Here is a 23213-nt window from a genome sequence, read left to right on the forward strand (position 1 = left end):
TTCTCATTACCCTCATCGCCACTGGATGACTGTGAGCGTGAGCGTGTGTGTGTGTGTGTCAGAGGGTGTATATGATAGCAGGAAGCGGAGGATGAGAAAGCAAAGAAAAAAAATGTTAATTTAAATTACAAAAGAATGCTGTCCTTTCTAGCAGCAATTTAATTATCTTTCACAGCCACAGTTAAAAGAAACAGGCTTATTAAAAAGCAATTTCACTGACATCCTCGTCAAAGAGCTCTCACCACGGGAAGAAGGGGGGAGAGGGAGAGAGAGAGGGAGAGAGAGAGGGAGAGAGAGAGAGAGAGAGAGAGAGGGAGAGAGGGAGAGAGGGAGAGAGGGAGAGAGGGAGAGAGAGGGAGAGAGAGGGAGAGAGAGGGAGAGAAAGAAACTCATGAACTTGAATGCAGCCATTAAAGAGTAGCTTTAGGCTAAAAGGGGAGACAGAACCGTTTTGATGTTTTAACTCTTGCAGAGGGGTGAGAAAGAGTGAGGGAACAAGAGAGAGAGGGAGGGGAAAAAAAAGAGTAAAGACTAATAGCCACACATGACTCATACATATACATGCAATATGCTATTAGAGAGTCACTCTAGTTTGGTCACTCTCACACATTCACCCCCAGGACAAGTCGGCTCTGCTATTCTGCTGCACCTGTGATTTGTATTCCAATATTCCTCTCATATACACACACAGGCTATGTTCACACAGAAATGGAAAAAAAACATCATTTTTAGGGATGCACATTGATATCAAAATCATACTGGTAGGAGCAGATAAAATAGATGTTTAGAACTTACCAATATTGCACACTGATATTTAATGCTTTGTTTATTGTACTCCTAAACAGTTTAATCTTTAGGCAATGCTGGGCCACTGAGCCAAAATGCCTGTGTTATTAATTTTACTGCATTTTTGTGTCTATAAAAATAAATATTACACTGATCCGTAATGTTAATGTTTCTTGCTGCGTTTGTTTTGCCATCGGCAGGTATGAATATGAAAAATATTAAACTTTGATATGGGTCCACAATTATCATTTCAGTGCCTCCCTACTTATTTTTTTTTCTAAGAGTCACACAGGCCATGTTAAAAAAAAAATGTAACCTTTTTGAGATCAGATAAACTACAAATTTGATTTACCTTTTAAATCTGATTGAAAAGATAATATGAATTACTAAATGACAATGTGGCCTATATCTGACATCAGTCTGAAGAGACACGATTCCTGAACTGACCCACATGCACACAAGAACACCAAACAGGTGTCCTCTACATTCTCTTAAGATTAATAGACTTCCTGTGACACTGAACTTTAAAGTTTGTGAACTGATGCTTTAAACTTGGTGGAGAACAGGAGACACCCAAATGACCAGTGTTTACTGAAAATAATAAACATTTTGATATTCTATTAATTTAATTTTTTTTGTGGATCTTGTCCAAACAGAGAAAGATTACTTTTTTCAGTTTCTTTTATTTACTGGTAGAGAATTAAAATTCTAACCGAAAGGTATAAACCCAGTCCTAAAATGGCACAATACCCTGGGGGGAAAAAAGATCTGGGTTAGGCTACTTCGACTCTCTGGTTACTCTGTTTTTTAAGATATACTTTATGTATACATGAATTTTTATATCTGTTAGTTAGATTCTTGGTGTTAGAAAGTAACAATTATTTGTTTACATTTCCCACGCTTGTCTAATTCATCCTCTAAAGTAAAAGATAAGACAATGCGTAACCATAGTTGCACATTTTGATGCTGTTCCCTGAGCACCATGAGCATGATTTCCGACTGTTCAGACAGAAGTAATTTGTCATGTAATAGGTGTGCATCAGATTTCAGTACCACATATGGAAATGGCCTAAATCTCAACTGAAACGGTCAGATTCAGTGCAAACATTGTCTTACATGGGATCCAAGATTGTATACATACTTGACTGAGCACTAATAGGAATGTGGACACAACTATTACTCACCTTGCTCCAGTTGGCCCTCTTAAGCTGCACTTCTGGTTTGTACTCTTTCTTGGCCTCCAGGCCAAATGGCAGTTGTGGAACTGGGGGGGCCCAAGCTACAAAGCCACCTGGTGGAGGAGGTGGCATACCAGGCATTGGAGGAGGAGGAGGCATACCTGGAGCTCCAGGGGGTGGAGGAGGTGGTGGGGGTACACCAGGGCCACCAGGCAAGGGAGGAGGTGGAGGTGGCATCATACCTCCCTGCCCAGGCAAGGGTGGAGGGGGAGGGGGTCCAGGCATGCCTGGAAGAGGAGGGGGTGGAGGTGGTGGCGGCATCCCTGCATGGCCAGGGAGTGGTGGCGGTGGAGGTGGTGGGGGCATCCCTCCCTGTCCAGGCAGCAGAGGTGGAGGTGGAGGCGGGGGCACACCCATATGGCCAGGTAATGGTGGAGGAGGAGGTGGCCCTGGTGGTACTGGTTGGTTGGGCATGCTGGCAGCTCCTGGAGGAGGAGGGCCAGAGGGAGGTGCAGATTGGCTTGTGGAACCAGAAGGAGGTGTTGAGGGCATGGGCACAGGTACTGTGATTATTTTCGTCTTGGGTTTAGCCTTGGCTTCCTCAAGCTCCTTAGATAGTTTCTGAACCTGGGATATATGGAGACAGGCAGAGAGAGGCTATTAAATCGGCTCATGAGTGATAGCAAGTGAGTCACACAGAAAGCTAGAGATCCTGCCTGAGGGCTGCAAAATTTAACTAGCATACAGCTTTGCTATCCTGATATTGTCCCCCGTCATAATAACCAATCTATAAGACAGCAAACTAGTAACTAAGTAGTTGGAATAAGTATATTTTTACCATGGCAGCTTACATAATAATCACATCTCTGTTATGGTTAGCTAATGCTTGATGTATTGCTATCCCCAGCCCAATCCTCCAAAGTACACTTTTAGCTCCAATTTAAAAAATAAAAATAAAATGTGGAATAACAAAAGACAATCAGTTCTCTTTCTTGGGAGTTCCACATAGATCCAAATATAGTTCAAGGGCAAAAATGAGAAGACACAAATTACAGACTGATGTGAATTATACAGAAAAGGACTGCAACGTTGTCAAACAAAGTTCTCAAAGAAGCAGAGTTTACTAAAGCCCCTGGGACAAATAATGAGGTTAGGCCCGGACAGGGAGAAGGAGAGAGAGGGAGGGAGAGTAAGTAGATCTAAAAAGGTCACGGCTGGAATTGGAGAGAGATGAGTGGGGTCTAAATCCATGTCTAATTAGAAGCATCATTTATTTATCCAGAACTCGACACAGCTCATTAAAAATGACCAGCCTGCTAATACCACATCAGGGAGAGAGTTAGAGCAAGAGAAAGCCAGAGAGAGAGGGCAAGAGAGCAGAGAAGAAGAAAAGCGAGAGAGAAGAGTGAGGCTTTTCTTGCCCAGCTTAGTTGGCGCGTGTGCCAGTGTTTGAAGTGTGACAGGGAGAGGATTCCATTGATGCTGCAAAACCTGGATGCAGTTCAGAAGGCCAGGATGAAGAGAGAGTGTGTGTGTATGATGTGATGACAAGCCTTCTGACAGCTGTTTATCTGTTCCACATTAAAAGCAGGTTGAGGTGACAGGCGGTGTTTAGCTCAGCAAGTTTCTCTCTCTCCCTCTGCCTCCCTCTTTCACAGCCGTCTATCCTCCTGCCATCCTACAATTTCACTTCCATCCATCCCTATTTAGTCCAAACGTGTCTCCACCTCCACCTTTCTCCTCTCATCCCTCCTAAGAACTTCTCTACTTTTGCTGACTCCCGCTTTTCTCCGACTGCCATCAACTGTAATTATCTCTCCGACACACACACACAGCTTGTAGTGCAGAGTGTACTGATGTGTGTGGGTTCGCTGACATCACGGTACTTCCACCTATCTCCAACTTCTTTACTTCATCTCTATCCATTCCTTCTTTCTAATATTTCAGTTACTTTCACTGATAACCCAATCACAAAAGTATGTCACACTTTCTTCTGACTGATCCTAATAATAGTCAGTTTACAACTGGTTTCTGGTGATTGGGCAGAACTGCTTTTACCTTGTCAGACTAGTTTCATTTTATCCTCTGTCTGATGGATTTACTGTGAGACTAGGCTTGACTCATCATTTGGGAGATTATTTCACAGAACACAGCTGGTTTCCTCTCGTGATTTGACAGTTTGTGAGCTTGGCTTTTGATAGAAGGTGAATTTCACAGTTTGACAACTTCTGTTTATTGGTTGGCTGATCAAGTTGATCTCATTTCAAAATGTAATTATGCAAGGCTCAGCATTCTCTACAAGCAATGAACAGCAAAACAGAAAGTTGGAATTAAACTTTAAAATTAAAAATGCATAAATGCAGAATGAAGGGACTTGAACAACCGAAGCAGAAAAGACAAGAGCAAACACCTGCTTCATCATACAATCAACACAACTGCCATTATTCTCACCTTAAAGCTGGAATGAAACAGGGCTACTGACATCTGGACTGTATCAGGAAATGTATTGATATTTTAATAATTAGAGCTAAAATTAAGAACAGGCCTCTCCCCTAAAGAGATAACCTCAGAGAACATGACCATAAACAACATGCAACAGCAATTCATTTATTATAAATGAACTCAGAGTAAAATGGCTAACATATAACAGGTGCTGGTGTTGTGGTAAGCCTATAAAAGATAATTTTATCAGTGTAAAGACAAATGACACAGAACCCACAAACACAGTTAAGTCAACCAAAACCCCATGTGCTATATTCAGAAGCGGAACCTTCACAAGGAAAAAATAAACAAACATTCATAAATGTTGGTGTATGCTATGGTGTTTCTATTCAAAGTTATTTTGAACCATTAAAAAAGTTTACACAATTTATGCAAAAGCTGGCATGGTTAAATTTTGCTTGGAGTTACAAGGTTTTGATGTGTCAGAGCTGATACAGCTGAATTATAGAGATGGCACTGCATTCTCTTTTCTGATACTGATGTTGAAACATTGCGTATTGGCCGATACCAATATTAATACAACTGTTTTTATTTTAAAAATTACTAAACTATACAATTAGGTGTATCATATGAAGAAATAAACAGCTAACATGACAAGGCACAAGTGTGTGTGATATTTCAGTCTAGATTGGTGATGGGAGTAATTCTACGTTCTTCTTACGTAACCCCAAAATATTCAGTCCAGCATTTCCTGCTGATTTTGGCCCAAGTCTGATATTCCGTATTTGATTAGTGCCATCTCTATTAAAATATCATCAGTATACAATCAATGCACAACAATAACATACTTGTCTTATAAACCAAGAGAACTATAACATGGGAGTGCACTGAATAGGATGTGATTCAATACCTTTTCTTTGAGCTGGCTGATCTCACAACATAGTGTCTGGTTCTCTTTTTCTTTCTCCGTTTTTTCACTGCCAATTACTTCTTTCTCTGTGCTGAGCTCTTGGACTTTCTGTTCATAATCTCCTTCCATCTTCTTGAACTGCACCTGCAACTCGTGGCGCGTTGTCAACTCTGCATCCAGCTAGACACATACACACACACAAAACACAAATTGGTCTGAACAGGCTTTGATATGTCAGTGTTTTTACAGGAATCTGTTGCTCATGACAGAAGGCATTCAGCAGCTTTTTCTATATCACAGTGTGCATAAACTATGTGGAAGATTGTCAACACGGTCACAATAAACATGAGGTGTCCGTGTGCGAGTCTGAAATTCACACTGTCCGTTATATGGGTGAGTGGCTACTTGACGCATTTGACAAGCCATGTAGCATGTTCTCACTGCATCTGTCTGACATAACAGCCATGAAATAAGAAACTGGCTGAAAAACTACTGAGCAGACAGGACAATCAAAAAGGCAAAGAAACTCCCAGGCCTTTTTTTTTTTTTTAAACTCCTTCTTTCACAGTGTTATACCAATCACTTCTACTGCATCCAATAGATTAGGCTTCTGTGTACACATTTTCAATTGTTCTTTTTCACTCAAATAAACAGTATGTAAAGAAAAAAAACATTATTTACATTAAGCAAACAAAAGGTCTAAATTACTCATTTACTTTATAGTCCAAGGCCAGGCATAAACAAAGTCTAGAAAAATAAAAGTATAAGACATATAATTGATTTTCAAATTCAGTGCAACATGCAGTGGTACATGTCAAATATGTATTTTAAAAATCTGATATCGGAAGCACATTTGGACAAATAAGTGTTGTCTATCCTGACAATCTTGCTGTTTCTAAGTACAGTTTTGTGGACACTGATGGTAATTATTTGTTTTCTCCACAGACTTTACTGCTGACACTGGTGAGAGTCTGCACTGTGGGTATGTGTGTCCATCCATCCGTCTGTCCATCTTTCATTGCCTCTGCTATATGCAGGGCTAGCATCTATGCAAATATGATATATTTGAGTTGCTTGCTCATATCCCCTGTCTGAACACTGTGTGCCCGGTATGATAGCACTGGCTGAGGGAATGCATATAAAACAATAACTAAGCTCTTAATATGTATTCTCTGCTGTTTGTCCGGCTTCCACAGTGCACATGAGCAGAATATGGAACTCTGTCATGGTTTCAGAGGAGCAGAGTTCTTCAGAGCCTTTATGACAACATAGTCCAAATGTCATAATGAGGAGCTAACTGTGAGGTCATAAAGCAGATTGGTCCGAAGCTCAGAGCACACCAACCCAACATTCTAAAGTTGGGAGGTTTTTTAAGGCTGGAGCCCTGTGGGAAAAACAAATAAACAAACAAAAAATAATTGGCTGATGTGCTACACTGTAAACATTAGAACTGCAAATATATCTGGTGCTTGGCGTGCTCTGACCTATAAAGCAAGCAGACCACATGATCATGACATATGATCACATTATTAATATTAGGGCACATGATCACATCCATGTTACGTCACAGGTTTACTTGTGAACATGTTCTGACATCACATATGACAAGTGAAAAGCATTTAACTTTCTTGTAAGTTTCCCTGGCATTTTTTTTTTTAGGTTTGCTGCCAATTGTTGAGCCATTGTGCTCTGGCCATGATAAAGCAGAAAAGATGGAGGCTGTCTAGTGAAACCAAATGAAAAACCTGCACCAATGTGGTCTGGCTCTCGGGTTTGAGTTTTTGTTACTCTTTGCATTTACCTCATGGTATTTGACCAATTCTTTCTCTCTCCCTCTCCTCATCCCTCTTTGTCGCTCACCCGCACATACATACACAGTCCGGGGGACAAAAAGACATTGATAATTTCTGGTGACATTGACAGGAATGTGTTTGCAAGCCAGACATGTAATTATGTTGCATCAGTGGAAACTGAAGGGTCACACACACACACACACACACACACACACACACACACACACACTCTGCATGTGTGCTGGTAATGAGAGTCTGTCTCTCTCCTCTTCTCCTTTGCCACACAGCTATTACTCTAAATTAGACAGGGAGGAATGAGGAAGAGAGGGAGAGGAAGAATAAACACTTGTCTGACAGCCTCCTGATAGGGGTCATCCTCCATAGACACATACACACACTCACAAATTGGAGAGAGGGCATCTCCTTATGCCCCAATTTTGGGCAGTGACAGGGAAATTGGAGTACGTGAGTGTGTACACACACACAGACACACACACGCACACAGGCGGGTGTGGGGGGGGGGAATAATTGCAGACTGTGTGAGAGGGAGTCTTGCTGGGAGGGATTAAGAGAGAGCCTGTCAGAGAGAGGAAGAGGAAATCTCCTGTCTGCTCCCATCTCCCCTCACAAATTACACATCTGCCAGCTGACACTGAGAATGTGTGTGTGCATGGGTGTTTGCGTGTGTGTATCACTAAGGGGTGTCTGGGAGCTCTGAAAAAGGTAGGTTATATGTAAAATACTCAGGGCAGTTGAAAAGTGATTGGTGGGTGTGTGACCTCATGAATAGATAATGCGTGTACATGGCATAAACGCTCACAAGTTAATTCATGCGAGTCCCAGTCAAGTCTTGAGTCTCTGGGGTGTGAGTCCAAACAGAGTCTTTGCGTTGTTGGAGTCTGAATAAAGTCTTGAGACTTTGAAGTGCACATCCGAATGGACTCTCGATTCTCGGGGCTACAATTGCAAGTCAAATCTCCAGTCTATGGGGTCCAAAACGTGTCTCAAATCTTTGGCACACAATTGTGAGTCAAGTTTGTGTTTCTGGGGTGCGAGTGTGATTCGAGTCTTCAGCCTTCAGTAGAGACTTTTACTTCAATATCGTCATTAGCTAAAGGCACTGAAGAAAAGTGAACCCCTAACTAATCCCAATCAGTTTTAGCACAGCCACAAACAAGCTTTTTATTACAGAAAAATCTCCAGTGTGAAGGACAGAACTGAAATGTTACATGCAGTACATATGTTTAAAGAAAGTTTTTAAAAGAAAGGAGTTGAAAGAAAGGAATTTTTAGAAAGGAGTGTTTAAACAAAGGAGTTGAATCAATTTGAAACAAGATATGTAATCTGTATAGAATGTATGCAAGCTAGTCAGCCAGCATAATTTGCTATGCAAACTACACACTAGCCAAACAATTACAATATGTAGCCCTTCATTCTGTTCAACAGACCAAAGGTTATTCTATAACAAAAAGCTGCACTGAATGCCATGAAAACACAACTGCAGTGATCTCCTTGCATGTCTACAAAGACACTAACAGGAGATGTTCCCACATGTAAGCTGGGGAGAAGTTGTATTCGTTTACTATATTTAAGGTAGCATCCTAATGAAAATCAGTTTTACTCATGTTTTCTTTTTCCTCAGGCTGAAATTTCAGGAGTAGTAAGTCTTGAATTAAACTCAATGACACTGGCCGGCATTTCTGGGGCAGGGACAAGGTCAGAACGAATAAGCGCGAGTGTGCTTGTGTTTACCTTCTTCTCCAGCTCTATGGCCTTGGCCTCACTGATCTCCACTTTCGTCTTATCCACCATGTTATCTAGAAAGAGAGAGAGAGAGAGAGAGAGAGAGAGAGAGAGAGAGAGAGAGAGAGAGAGAGAGAGAGAGAGAGAGAGAGAGAGGGAGAGAGAGAGAGGGGGAGAGGGAGAGGGAGAGGGAGAGGGAGAGGGAGAGGGAGAGGGAGAGAGAGAGGGAGAGGGAGAGGGAGAGGGAGAGGGAGAGGGAGAGGGAGAGGGAGAGAGAGAGGGAGAGGGAGAGGGAGAGGGAGAGGGAGAGAGAGAGAGAGAGAGAGAGAGAGAGAGAGAGATAGAGAGATAGATAGAGAGATAGATAGAGAGAGAGAGAGAGAGAGAGAGAGAGAGAGAGAGAGAGAGAGAGAGAGAGAGGTGTCACGTTTTTTCTGGCTGTGGGGATAAAGTGCCCTTCACTGTGATGAGTCTGTGTGTCTCCTCTGATTCGTGCTCCGATTACTGAGCAACCTAATTAAAATCCCATCCCCTCTCTCTCTTTTCCAGACACCCAGACACACACACACACACACACACACACACACACCCATCTCTCTCTTCCACAATGAGAAATAATATAGAATAAAAAGGGTAAAGGCAGTCTAAACCCAAAGATTTATTTGCATTTCCTTTTTCAGTTCACACATTAAACCCGTAATTCTTTCTCTGATATGCTATTTTCTAATAAAACATGTCACAGAATTATATTTTAGAAACTGAGATCAAACACAGCTGGAGGAAGTGCTGGACCATTGGTTTGACCTGTGAGGAGAGGATTTTAAACAGGGGAGGGAGAGTCACTTTTGAGGTGAAGGGCCAATGAAAGCAGTTTCTGGAGAGTTATGATAATAAGGTTGCTCAGGTAGCAATAAGAGCCTAAGGTGGCTACTGACCCGCACACACAAAGACGCAAGAAAATCAATGCCAGCTAGACAGAAAGAGAGCAAAACAAGACGACGCAAAAGAGCAAGAAATAAACAACCAAAGAAGTAGAGACAACCAGAGAAAATTAATGAGGATGGAAACGAAGTACAAGGCCATGAAAAGGAGAGGGGGTACAAGAGTGTGAGTAAGGGAACTGTACTTACTTTTCATAGCCACACTAAATGGGACAAGAACCCAAATAAGAGAAAAGAACGAGTGGAAGGAAAAACCTGGGAGCAGAATGCAGAAGTGTTTGGAGTTCAAAGGAAATCTTTAAATAACACAGGCAGGGCAGAATTAGGCTGTTTTTCTCTGAATATGAGAAGCTTGAAAAAGGAGTAGAGGATTTCTGAAAGCATTTATAATATCCCTGCAGCATACTACCCAAGTGAATAGTGCACACACACACACACACACACACACACACACACTCTACAGTGGTCAGCATACACAGCTATTACTTCATTCAGTAGCCAACTGTACCCTGGAAATGTACTGTGATACCATTTAATACAGCAATACATATCAGCTAAATGCATGAGACAAGGTACTATAGCAGAACATTCAGCAGCCACATGCTTCAGCATATATCTTTTCACTCACTCATAGCACCCAGCAGTGTGACCACTTATGAATGGGGCCCAAAATAATGGAACCCTCACAATCCACAAAGTCAGTCAAGAAATATCAATAAAACACACTCATAGCTTCACAATGTGAGAATCCTTTGGCTAGTCAGTTTTTGTTTGGATTTTATTTTAATTAATTTCGTTTATTCATTTCAACTACAAATTGCAAGCAGTTTAATGCTGCCACTCCCCAAAACCACCACCACTTTTACTAATGTGCCTGAATGCTCTGTGCTGCCACACAGTGGAAAGAACTGAAATGACAGCATTGACTTTCAGTCAGCTTAAGCTTAAGCTTCTAGCCTGTATAAACAAAGATGTCAGTTATCATGTTTGCTTAAATTACTGTCATTCCTAGCCGAAATGGTACTATATAGTATCTTGTGACAATAAAAGGACTCTTTGGTGCATCACAGAAGCATTTTAAAATGTTTTTAAAGATGTATGTACAACAGAGAAAATAATCATTTAATAATGCACAGAACCTTTTATGTATTCAAACAGTTATTCATGTTCTGATGGTTCTATATATAATATTCACCTTTACTCCAGCACCTTAGAAGAACAACATACACTTTTTTTATGGGTGTATGTACATGCATATTACCTATCAGTCCTTCAACATCTAGTTGTATGTTTCTGCATTTGAAGTCCGGATCGCAGCCGTTCCGACGCAATACAATCTGAGCTATGCACTCATCTATCAACTTATAGTACTGTGGCCTGTAAGAGAGCAAAAAAGAGAAGAGAGACTGAGTGAGAATAAATAAGGGCAATAACATTAACACAACACACATTCACAACCTTCAGGGATACGGTCAGAATGCAGCTTGAGAGGCTAATGTTTTCTAAATTAGAGTATGAAGAGGCCTTTATTAGGGCCAAGGAGTAATGAGTGAAATTAATCAATACAGAAACACAAAGCATCTCAGCACTGTGACCTTGAGCTTGCTATGAGGATCGGAGCATATGTAAACCAAGCTTCAATCCACTCGGAGTTAGAGTGCATTATCAGAGCGAGTACACACTAGCTGTGTGTGTATGTGTAAAAGATATAAAAGGAGCTCAAGTGCAGCTCTAGTCAATTGACTGGCATGTGTGCGCTTGTGCTGCTTCTCTTTCTTCACCTTTGAAAGAACTTATATTTTTGTGAGTGTGTGTGTGTCCTGATGGTCAGATATTTGATGGGCTTGCAGACACACTCCATTTGCGAGGAGTCTGGCATCGTGACCTGGTGTGAAAGTAACTCAATACTTTCTTCATTTTCCACCAAGCCATTTCTCTCTCTTCTTTATTTGGCCTCCCTCTCCGTCTACTCCTTTTTTTTTTTGCCCCCCTCTCTCTTTGTTATTTTCCCCTTCCCCCTGCAATCCTAAAGTTTTTCGGTGGAGCGAGAGAGACATCTAGTGACCATTTTTAATACAGGTTTGTCCTTGTCTAAGAAAACCCCATGTTCAGCTCTTATTAAATTTATATTCATACATGAAATTATTCTTTTGTTATGTCTTCACAGCTACAGATGTACATAATCAGTGAGTTTCAGACTGCTTGCAGTTGGACCTGAACCAGACAGAATTGATATTTGGTTGATGGATGCGAGGCCAGCAGTCCTGTAGAACCAATTACCAGTTTCTTAACGGTGTCAGCAATTTGAACACAGTGATACTGTATTCACCATGATAGGTAAATACTGCTGATTACAGCAGCCAACTGATTCCAAATATAGAAGAAACATGTTCTCTCACTTGAAAGCTTTCGCCTTCTCCGCACCTCTCCTTTCCTCTGTATGTCCCCATGTCTTCTCATATTACACTCACTCCATTTCAGCTTGTGTTTTGTTTTGCTCCTTCTATCATTCTCATGCTTTCATTTTTATATCCATCCTATCAAATGTGGTCTATTTGTTCGGTGTGTAACCGAGTGTAAAATGAACAAAATGAGGGTGTCAGAAAAAAGAGAGAGAGAAAGAGGGAGAGGCAAAGGAGAAACGGAGAAGAAAGGAGAAACGGAATAATAAATAAAAGAATAAAGAAAAGAAAGAAAAAGAGAAAAATGAAGTTAAGGATAGAGAGAGACAAAAACACAAGTAGGAAGACAGACAAAGAAACGAACGAAAAAAGAGGGAGGAAGGTAAAGAGAAAAACGGAGAGGGAGGGAGAATATAGATGGAAAAAGAATGGGAAAATAAGACAAAACACAGAGATAGCAAGAGGAAGAGAGAGAGACAGGGAGAAAGTCAGAGGGAGAAAATGGAGAAAGAACGTAACCGAACTCTGTTACATTCTTTCTCCATTTTCTCCCTCTGACTTTCTCCCTGTCTCTCTCTAAGAGGGAGGAAAAAAAGAAACAGAAAAACAGAAAAGGTGAGAAAGTGAGAAGAAAAATTTGAGAATGAGGATGGCAGTGAGAGGTGTTACAGATGAAACCACTCATCAGACGTATGTATGCATGCCAGTGTGTATATATGCATGCGTTAGCACATGCAATACAAGAATAAGAGCAAGAAAGAGTGAAGAATTGAGAGTGCTGTTTAACCCCTTCATCAATTGGCTGTTTTTCACCTTCAGAGGCACACACAGCAGCACTCCAATTTCCTGCCCATCAGATCACATCGCGTCAACAAGAAACAAGCAACACTACATCTTTAAACGTGTGTCTATGTCCCTCCCTCCCTCTGTCAACACATATTTAGATGGAAATGTATATGATTTACGCATGATTGGACTTTCATCTTCAAAGGTGATTATTTTTGTTTAAATGCTGTTTTTACTGTGGCTTTTGTGATGTCAATAAAACTACAGTCGTGCTCCATTTTATCTTGGAGTGGTTGTCATTTGTGGAGAGCTGTGAACTGTTTTCATAGCAAGGGTTTCTTGCCCCTTTCCTTTTCACTCATCATTGCTTGCTAGCAGCCCAACACAAAGCCAAATATACACAGAAAGTCAATGGTTAATGTTAATCTAAAATAGTTCATTTTTTAGATTAATATTTTCATTCAAGATATGTAAGTCAATTTACACTCTGAGGAATTGTATGCAGAAATAGGTAAACACACATGATGGCAATAACTAATGCAGGATGCCAAGTATTCTGAAGTATTGCCATTTTGTGCGCCAGATGAAGCAGCATAAAAACATATGGCTAAAATCTTATCAGAATACAACATGGATACCAATTACATGAAATGACCAGGCGTAAACAGAGTCATAATAAAATAAAAGCATTTTGCAGGAGCCTTACTCTGTGTGTGTGTGTGTGTGTATATGAGAGAGAGAGAGAGAGAGAGAGAGAGAGAGAGAGAGAGAGAGAGAGAGAGAGAGAGAGAGAGAGAGAGAGACACAGGGGTGTGTTACATTTAGAGATGCCTGCTGATGACAATCAATGTAGCCTCCCATTACTCAATCAAATCCTTTCTCCTTCCTTTCCTATCTCCATCCATGGGTTCCATTTTGCTGTTCATGTCACTCTCGCTCTCTCACTTGCCCTCTCTCTCTCTGCTCTGAAATGCTAGTCTCGCAACCACACAATCAGCAGTAATAGAGATTATCATTCTTCTGCTGCGCTCCCTCACTCCCACTCATCAAAAGTCTTCCACTGTACTGAGTATAAAAAAATCATGATTAAAATCACATCTTTTTCATTGAGTATGTCTTTCTTCCTCCTTTTCTTTAACAACCATTTACTAGCTCTTTCTAAGGCTAGACAGATTTGATAACATTCCAAATCCTAATATTTTCAGAATACATCCCAACATCATGGTATAAGATGATACTTAAGTCTGCATAAATAAAGTTAAAAAGCCTGTTCTTTTTGAGCACTGCTACTCTATGGAAACAATGTCTTACAGACCCCACAGCATGTTTTGACTGAACTTTACTTAAACTGACCTCATACGCAGCACGGTAAACAGGACAGAAATCACATTTTCAGAAGGGAAACTTACTATTTATTTATGCGTAATACAGATGAGCCCAGCCTCATTTCATTCTTTCCTACTTTCATTCTGTCTTCATTCCTACATCATATTCCCATTTGACTTATACAACTCAAGGTCAAAGAGCTCACAGTAAGATGAGGGGTGAGAGGTCGTACCTAATCATGTAGTCACTGCGCACCAGCAGCAGGTGCTGCAAAATGGAGAGGAAAAAGCCTTCAGCTTTAGAATCCTTCACTGTGTTCAGTAGGATCTGGAACACCTCTGACATCTCAGTAAAAATCAAGCTATTAAGGAGAAAACCAACTGCTAAACAAAACTTAAGATCAAGCAAAATGTACATTTTATAAGTCACAGATTTTGTGAGCTGTCATGCAACCTATATTGCAATCAATGTTCAGATAAGACTCATTTACTACAACCATTTTTTCCTTTTTTGCCCCCCAAAGACATTCAAGAAAAGTACTGGTAAATTATGTTTAACAACAAAGATTAAACCATCATTTTTCTATGCACCACCTGGTGGCTGACACTGAAAACTGTCTTCCCAAATCAGTGACACTGCAAACTCAATCTAGTTGGAAACACATCAATAAATAATAAATTAATGTGCTGGTCATAAAAGTTGCCAAAGTGACCACATCATTAAATTCAGCAAGGGATTAAAAAAAAAACAAAAAAACAATTAAATAATAATAAAAAAATTACTTTCAACATCTTAAAATATTTTGGCCCCCTTGAGCCACCTGGTGGTCAATTTCAGAACTACATGAAGCTCAACAGAAAAACAGAAGTAACTCCCTAGTCAACACATTAATTCCTTTTCTTAACTCTGTCTCTCTTCAACTCTAAACACACCTTTGCCCCAAGCTCCTAGTTATTGACATCTCTAAGTCTATACCTGTCCAGTGGACAGGGGAAACCGAACTGGAATACAAGCAAAAGGATATTCCATCTCAATACGAACATCGTAGAGCCGTGACCGGAGGTCATCAGAGTCCTCTTCAGCCTGTTCATCAAAAACCTGAAGCTGCACTCGCAGCTCTTCATTCTCAATGAGCCTCACTTCCTGCTCAGGAGACAGAGACACAAAGCAAACACAAAAAAGGCACTTAAAAAAAGAGATTAAGTAATAAGCAAATCTTAAGTAATTAATCCTGGTAAGTCCCAGTTATCACCAGCAATATAAAAAGCATGTTGCAATTTGATTATTCTCAATCATATTTCTCAAATACCAACTGGTATTTTTAAATGTTTTATTTGATAGTTTGAGCACAACAAAAACGTATTAAATGTAACATTTGTCATGGGTTTTTAAAAGTAACAACTTCTAAAAAGAGTTAGGCTACTATTAGTTCTGTAAATACAGTATCTGTCTTATGAGTCAGGCACTCTTGTGTTTGTGCATGCATAGGACTCACAGCAAGTAGCTCTCTCAGTCCCAGTCTCATGAGCTCAGAGCGTATATGAATCCTGAAGTCCAGCTCCTCTCCTCTACTAATGAGAGCATTGATCAGCTGCATGCAGCCACCCTGAATGCACACATACAGAACAGGCAGGTTCACGTTGAAGCAGACATCAATGTAATTTCTTAAACACCATTTTTCATTAATAATACAAAAATCTGCAGCTTTTACAAAGAAAAGGGAGAGAAACATTACAGGCTACATAGTATAATCATTAGAAGTAATGTAATATTGTAAAATGCAGGTCACTCATGTGATTGTGCCTATTCCATTTTGTCTTTTTAATGCTTTTGTATTACCTTACATGTCTAAAATCAACACTGCAGACAGAACTCATTTACTTCGTAGACAAAATGCACTCTCATTAAAAAGAATGTATGTTACCTTGAGAGCAATATTAGATTTGTGCATGCCAGACAGTAAGGGCTGAAATCTCTCAATGTCTCTTTCCTCTGCCAGCTCTGTTATAGACTCCAGCACACGTTCATGACTGCAACACAAATTACAAACACAAATTTTAAGCCATTACCCTCATGGGCTTGGCACACATATAAGACACGTGCTGACAAAATATGACTGTCTTACAGAAACATAGCTAATACATATTTACTACATCCAAAGATAAAGTGTATTGAAATGTATTATGAGGGAAAATGAGAAATGGGCTTTCCCAGACTTTTCACAAAAACATCTAAAAACTTAAAAAAAAAAAAAAAAAAAAAAAATAAAAAAAAAAAAAAAATCACACAACTCGTATAATAAAACAGTTTTTAAAAGGTTTAATGGTATCCATGTTTTAAGATAAAACACAAGTGACATGTTCTGTTACTGTGTTTGTCTATGACAAACCCCTGATTTTTGAATGAATCTCACTCACAGCTACATTATACCTTATTTACCTATATACAGGGATATAAACTCACAGGTTTTCAGGGTGGTCAAGGATGCAGATGGCCGACAGAAGTCTAACGGCGTCCACCATCATATGAGGGACGCTGGGGTTGATGGCTCGGACCAAGAGTGAAATTCCATCAGGTGAGTGTAGCATGGCTTTCAGACCGTACTGACACACAATGAGAAAAACCCATCTCAACTCAATTGAACATTAAAATATAAACAAAATTCACTCAGGTCATGGATTAGCGTCTCTAGAGACACTAAAATTCAAAATGAAAAGTTACTGGCATGGGAAAAACAAAAATGTGTCATTATTTGTGATATTGTAACTATGTAGTTATGTACTAAGTTCGCTTACCATTACTACCTTTGTACACCAAAACAACTGCTCTAAACTTTCAAGGATTAGGTTAAAAAAAGGCTGTAAACACTCACTTAATACCAAAAAAAAAAAAAAAAAAAAAAAAAAAAAAATACAGAATACTAAACATTAGGATTCCGGTATTTATGGAATACTGAGTAAAATCAATCCTCATATCAGCAAATTAAGTTCACATATCATCAGGGCTTTCTCAGAACAGAAAATTGAAACAACTGCCTTTCTCAAACTGTGTGCTGCTGCTTGGTGTCAGCCTGGGAATGCACTATTACTGGATGATTACTGATGTTATGAGTGATTGAGATGGTGGCTCCACTCTGGCTTGGCACTATCCTGTAATCAGCACAACAGACCAACAATGCTATTTCTGCCAATTGAGCACACAGGATCAGATATTACAATAGACTGTGAGCAAACAAGAATCTTCTTTCTTTTTTACCCAAGTATATCTACATATTTCAGCTTGTAGAGGTTCCTAAAACATATGCTATTAATGTAATATCATTAACGTGGCTTGTACAACTGCAAATTCTTTAAAATGGACAGTTAAAAAGTAACTCACTTGTAGTGTACAGATTAATTAATTTTTCAATATAAGGCAAAAATCAGCTTGCTTATGGCACACACTAATGTTGAGCCAGGAACAGGACTAAAAATACAAAAGAAAAAAAATACAAGTAGTACAGAAGGCAAGGCTACTCATAAGCTAAAATTAAAGCAAAATTTTCCCAAAATGACCATGTCCCTAGCACCATTGTTAAAATCAGTCAATAGCTGCTGAAAAAAATACAACTACAAGCCTTTATTAATGTATTGCCAAAAACGACCCTGACAGCAGCGCTGATTTCAGAGATTATGGCTTTGAGGAGAATTACTGTAAAATCTACATAAAAAGTGTAAAAATCCATATAATAAGCGACTAAGCTGTAAGCTGAAGAGCTGCAGTTTGTCAAAACGAATGAGGCTGTAATCCGTCAGCCGAGTGTACAGGACATCCTCACACACCTTGTTGTTCATGAAGGCTTTGAGGCAGCGGATGATCTCATGTTGGCACTTTACTGAAATGCTGGAATTCCTGCAAGGAGGGGGTGAAGCAACAGAGAAGATGGGTGGGTGGGTGTTGGGGTGTGTGTGTGTATGCATGTGCAAGAGTGAGAGAGAGAGTGAGAGAGAACAAATTACTGAACATTACTAACAAAAGAAACTGCACAAAGTTGTAGATCCTTTACTTTCAATTATGTCATTAAGTCTTCAACAATAAATGAAGTCTTAATTTTTTGTTACTACTCCTGTGACGGTTATTTGAGTATTTGAATGCTAATTATATTTTCTCCTGCTGGTCAATTTTACAACAAGTGATAGAGACTGTCACATGCTTAAAGCGGACACTTAATTATCTGTGTTATTTGCCAAAGTTTCATTTTTGTTATTATTCTTTTCTTTTTCTTTTTTTACACATACTTGCATGTTTGGACTTTTGACTTTTTCCTTTTTTTAAACTGATCAGTTGTAAATCTCTAGATTCACTGCTTAATATGATCAATAGTGAAGGTCCTATATACATCACAGTCAACAGTGTAAAGGCTTGTCTGTGTTCTTGGTTTCAAGTGTTTTAAAATCAAACACATAAGAACTCTATGGCTTTTGGGGGTGAACGTCTTACGGATATTCCTCTTTCTCTTCCTGGAGCCTCTTGAGGAAGCTGAGCAGCAAAGCCAAACCCTCATCTCCAAACGTCTGCACCCAGCTGCACACAAACACAGTTACCATTCAGTCACAGCGCAAACACATAATTATCATTTAAATTATCATCATATACATCCCCCTTACATATAAAGTGTGAACAAGTGCATATGTAAGAAAGAGTCTGTGGTTGAGAGTGTGTGTGTTACCTGACAGGGTTGTTGTTAAGGGAAACACGCAGAGACTCAAGGCAACTCAGCAGCTGTGTATCCCTGGGTTCAGTTTTTAGTTCCTGGATGTACATCACTGCAGATTTGGAGCTTTCCTTCTGGTTCTGCCCCTGTGTGTACATGTACACACACACACACGAGCACAGAAATTAAGGAGCAGTCATTGACTATACGTCCTCATTTGATTCATGAATCCCTAAAATTAGCATGACAAGTTGCAATTGTATGTGTTTCAACTGGGCATTACACGAACTTCATAGGCATTTAAGGTTTATTCAATATTTTTGAGTTATTAACGATGAACAGTGTGTTCTTTCATGAAAATAAAACCATGGTTTCAATGTCAACATGTTCAAATTAACCATAGCTATAATGAAATGCTCTACATCTTAAATGGAAAAAAAAAAAAATGCATGTTTTGGTTCAAATCTGAACAAACATGATAAGCGTGATTGTGATTAACTACACAAAATAATGTGAGTAATCATGATTAATTAATTTAATTGTTCGACAGTCCTAAAATAGGTAGCATGTTTTCCCCCCACAGAGTGCATAATGGATTTTCCTCCCTGTGTTCCCTTGAGTGAACTAAATAGTTAACCAAGCCTATGACAGGGTGTATGGTTTTGGAAAACCATGCAGTGTTGTAGGTTATTTGGGAGAGGAACTCTGTCCCCACCCTGTGGACACAGAATACACCTGCAGTGTTTCATTTTGACAACAAGGGGTCTCCACACTATAGGCTGAAACTCACAGAGCTAAGGCTACACGCAGTAATGAGCACCTGTGAAGTGTCAAAATGTGTGTCTGTGTGCGTCTGTGTGTATCTGCTAGCACTTACATGTGTGGATGTATGCAAGTACTGCGAGACCATCTCTCTTTTAATGGCAATGTCCTTCTGCCTCAGAGGCCGCTGCTTCTCCTCATTCAGATTCATATCCACCTGGAGAAGGTCAGCAAGAGAGTTTGCGGATTGGGTAAATTACACTGATAGATCTAGAACACGGTTACCAAGTATTATATAAAACACATTCATATACATGCACAGTACAACTGAAGCCCCGGAACACTCCTTACTCAGATATACCAACACTCGTATACTGTTGTGTGCAAAAGTTTGAGTGACCAGGACAATTAAATTGAAAATGTTTTGTTGTTTTAGAAAGCACACTTCTACACATTTTAATGCTCAATTACTGTTCATATGCTGAAAATAGCATATTGGAAAACAAAAATAAAGCGTAAAATGTTGCCTGTGCAGAAGCAATGGCTCATTTTACTTTCTGACTGTGCAGTCACCATAAATGAATAATCAACTGAATCTATCAATCAATATTAAAATGTTTAGCGTTAATACATTGAGTATAACAAAGAAAATTATTTTAAAAATTCAAAACAGAAACCAGACTTTATTCAAAATAACAAAATCGCATGATGAAAAATATGCATATAAATGGCTGTCTATTAGATTTAGTTTTTTTACTGAGAAACACTAGGCATCCAAAACATTTTTCTTCTTCTCAAGTTAAACTGAGTAATAGCATCAGGCTTAATAAATGTTCTCAGACAAATAAACCTCACCAGCATCTGCTCAAAGAGCTCCAGGATGTACTCATCAGGGTGGTCCTGCAGCATGGCTGTCTGTGCTGGAATCTCATACTGCGCAGCAGACGAGTGTCTGTGGCTCATCGTACTTGACTTCTCTTTTTCCTTCTTCATCCGCATGCTTGTAAACCGTTCCAGCTGCCATATGGACAAAGATTATGAAATCTGTCTGACATTATGTGTACACTATTTCTAAAAATAACTGCATATAACTACTTTTACATACATGCTACATCTACACAAGTCTAACAAACTTTGGGACAACCACACCTAACTCCATGGCCGCATGCTACTGCTAACCCTTAGATTGCAATAGGCTCAATCACTATGATCAGCTAAATCAGTGCAAAGAGCAACATTTTCAAATATCTCAGGCATTATTCATTGCGTTAATCTGAAATTTATTCACAGAGTTACAATCCGGGGGGGGGGGGCACAAATGCAGCAGAAGGTGCCACTGCTGGGTATGAAACTTTAATCATATAAACATATACACTTGTAAAAGAAGAAGCAAAAGCATGAAGCTAAAGTTAAGATTAAACCATAAACTCTCCAAACCAAGAGCATTATGTCTTCATGATTTTTTTTTATGAACAGCTAAATTTTGTTAGCAATAAATTCAAGGCAAACCTGTAAACTTGACATGTACCTAAAGCTTCTCAGGTTTTCCCTGAACTTTTCACACACACATTACATACATACATACATACATACATACATACATACATACATACATACATACATAACAGCACAGCACAGCACAGGATGGTTCAAAAGTCAACGAAAGATATTTCTCACTTTTTGGGGAATAAAAAAAAGTTGTAAATGTTAAGTCAGCATCATGTTGTAGGTGTACTCTGAAAGATAATGCTGAATGCAACTTTTCTTCTTTGGTAGCTGAAACTAGCTCAGAGACATCTTGCAAACAGAGTATCGCCAATTAAAATGCTTTATAACACTGCTGACTGGTCTAAGCACACAGGTTCAGAGGCATCACGACTCAGAAAGGCAGTGTTTACAGGTTTTGTTTAGATTCACACACAGCATTTCTAATCTTTCAGAATGCAGCTTAAACACTGGGTGTTTTATAGAGTCAGCAAAGAGAAGACATGTTTCGACACAGGGCTGCTAGACAATGCAGCCAGCAGCGCATAGCTGAGACTGGGTGGGTGACATTAAACAGAGCTGTGCACGGAGACGTTAAGGTGAAAGGACAAAGCTCAAAAGTAAAGGTGGTGATAAAACGCATCACAGATGACAGTGGGTTGAGTGCTGTTAAGGAGACACTAACACAGATGAGACAGTTAGCCGTGCAACACACACAGTGTGTGTGCATGCATGTGAGGAACCAAATCACTTCTTCACCTACCTCATCAGGAATAAGTCGTTTGAAGGTCTGTTCAAAGGAAGAAAATAAGGGGGGAAAGATAGAGGAGAGGAGCAAAGAAAAAAATCAAATGAAATCAGCAAAAAACTAAACAAAAATATACTACATCATGTACAAATAAATTAATCTACCAATGATTTGATGATTGACAGTTTTTACGAACAGGATAACCAATAAAAAGGTCCTCATTATTATAAATATGCCCTTAATCATTTAACCACTGGTAAACTTTAATGAAGTTCTTTGGGTTGCTTCATAAAATGTTTAATGAAATGGTTTCACAGAAAACACTTGCAGCACAACATCAAACTAAATGGAGTCCGAATTCCAAAACAGGCTGTGCAAAGAGTACCATAAAGCAAAGAGGTGGACACGACAGAGTCTACGGTCGTTTTCCTCACAACGGTGTCAGTGATCGGTGTCTTGTGTTCACTGATGGGATTATGAACTCAGAAGTAAGACAAGCATTTTGGAAGTAAAGTCTGCAAAGAAACTGCCCAAGCAATGACAATAGCATAATAACATATCTGCTTCCTTTTGAAACAATACTTTGCCAAAAAATACTGGTGGAATGGTCCGTTTAAAATAAATGCCACTTGTTTCGACTATTCATGTTGTTAAACAACAAACATATTTTAAATCATCGCATGAATCGCTAAATACTTTTTAGGGTCACCGTGTATAAAGACTCCCAAACTTTCATTGAGAAAGTAAATTCGATCAATGAAAATTCTTGATCATAATTATATTTTGTTAATTAGGGCTGTCATGTCTAACAATTATTAGACTAAATTTCAGCTCCCATTAAAAGATGTGATGAAATATAATCATTAGTCATGAATATTTTTCACAAATGAGAAATTAATATATTAGCATATTCATTTTGTACAACAGTAAAACAGACTACTAAATATAAAGGGATATTGACCTTTAAAAGACAGACAGATCAACAGAGAGACAAAGGAACAAAAAAATAAATAAATCTTGCAATATCTCAAAACTGTAGCCAGGGGGCAGATGAACCTAGAAAATGTATCTGAATGGAGCAGCACAGTAACTTACCCATTATCACACTCTGTGTGGTTAATGAAAGACTGCTGAAACATGTTAAACTGCACAAACAGAATGCAATAAGACACCGAATGTTTTACTCTACTGTGTAATTCCATTAGAGATCACACAATC

At 39.3% G+C, this 23213-nt stretch overlaps 1 protein-coding gene across 2 annotated transcripts in view; it reads right to left on the minus strand.

Moving 5' to 3' along the window:
- The window catches only part of LOC108438825 (protein diaphanous homolog 1), a 141181-nt gene that overhangs the window by 91818 nt on the left and 26150 nt on the right, over positions 1 to 23213 (minus strand). The window contains exons 2-16 of one of the 2 annotated variants that reach the window (XM_017716897.2): positions 22011 to 22037; positions 20618 to 20779; positions 19878 to 19979; positions 19016 to 19146; positions 18787 to 18870; positions 18129 to 18198; positions 16771 to 16910; positions 16232 to 16337; positions 15803 to 15913; positions 15332 to 15450; positions 14540 to 14656; positions 11055 to 11170; positions 8862 to 8926; positions 5317 to 5496; positions 1971 to 2591 (exon numbers count right to left, since the gene is read on the minus strand). In XM_017716897.2, coding sequence (XP_017572386.1) covers positions 1971 to 2591; positions 5317 to 5496; positions 8862 to 8926; positions 11055 to 11170; positions 14540 to 14656; positions 15332 to 15450; positions 15803 to 15913; positions 16232 to 16337; positions 16771 to 16910; positions 18129 to 18198; positions 18787 to 18870; positions 19016 to 19146; positions 19878 to 19979; positions 20618 to 20779; positions 22011 to 22037 — 2151 coding nt within the window. The remainder of the gene's footprint in view (positions 1 to 1970; positions 2592 to 5316; positions 5497 to 8861; positions 8927 to 11054; positions 11171 to 14539; positions 14657 to 15331; positions 15451 to 15802; positions 15914 to 16231; positions 16338 to 16770; positions 16911 to 18128; positions 18199 to 18786; positions 18871 to 19015; positions 19147 to 19877; positions 19980 to 20617; positions 20780 to 22010; positions 22038 to 23213) is intronic. The other variant, XM_017716898.2, reaches the window with a different exon arrangement.

This window comes from Pygocentrus nattereri, chromosome 11 (assembly GCF_015220715.1).
Source record: "Pygocentrus nattereri isolate fPygNat1 chromosome 11, fPygNat1.pri, whole genome shotgun sequence".
NCBI lineage: Eukaryota > Metazoa > Chordata > Actinopteri > Characiformes > Serrasalmidae > Pygocentrus > Pygocentrus nattereri.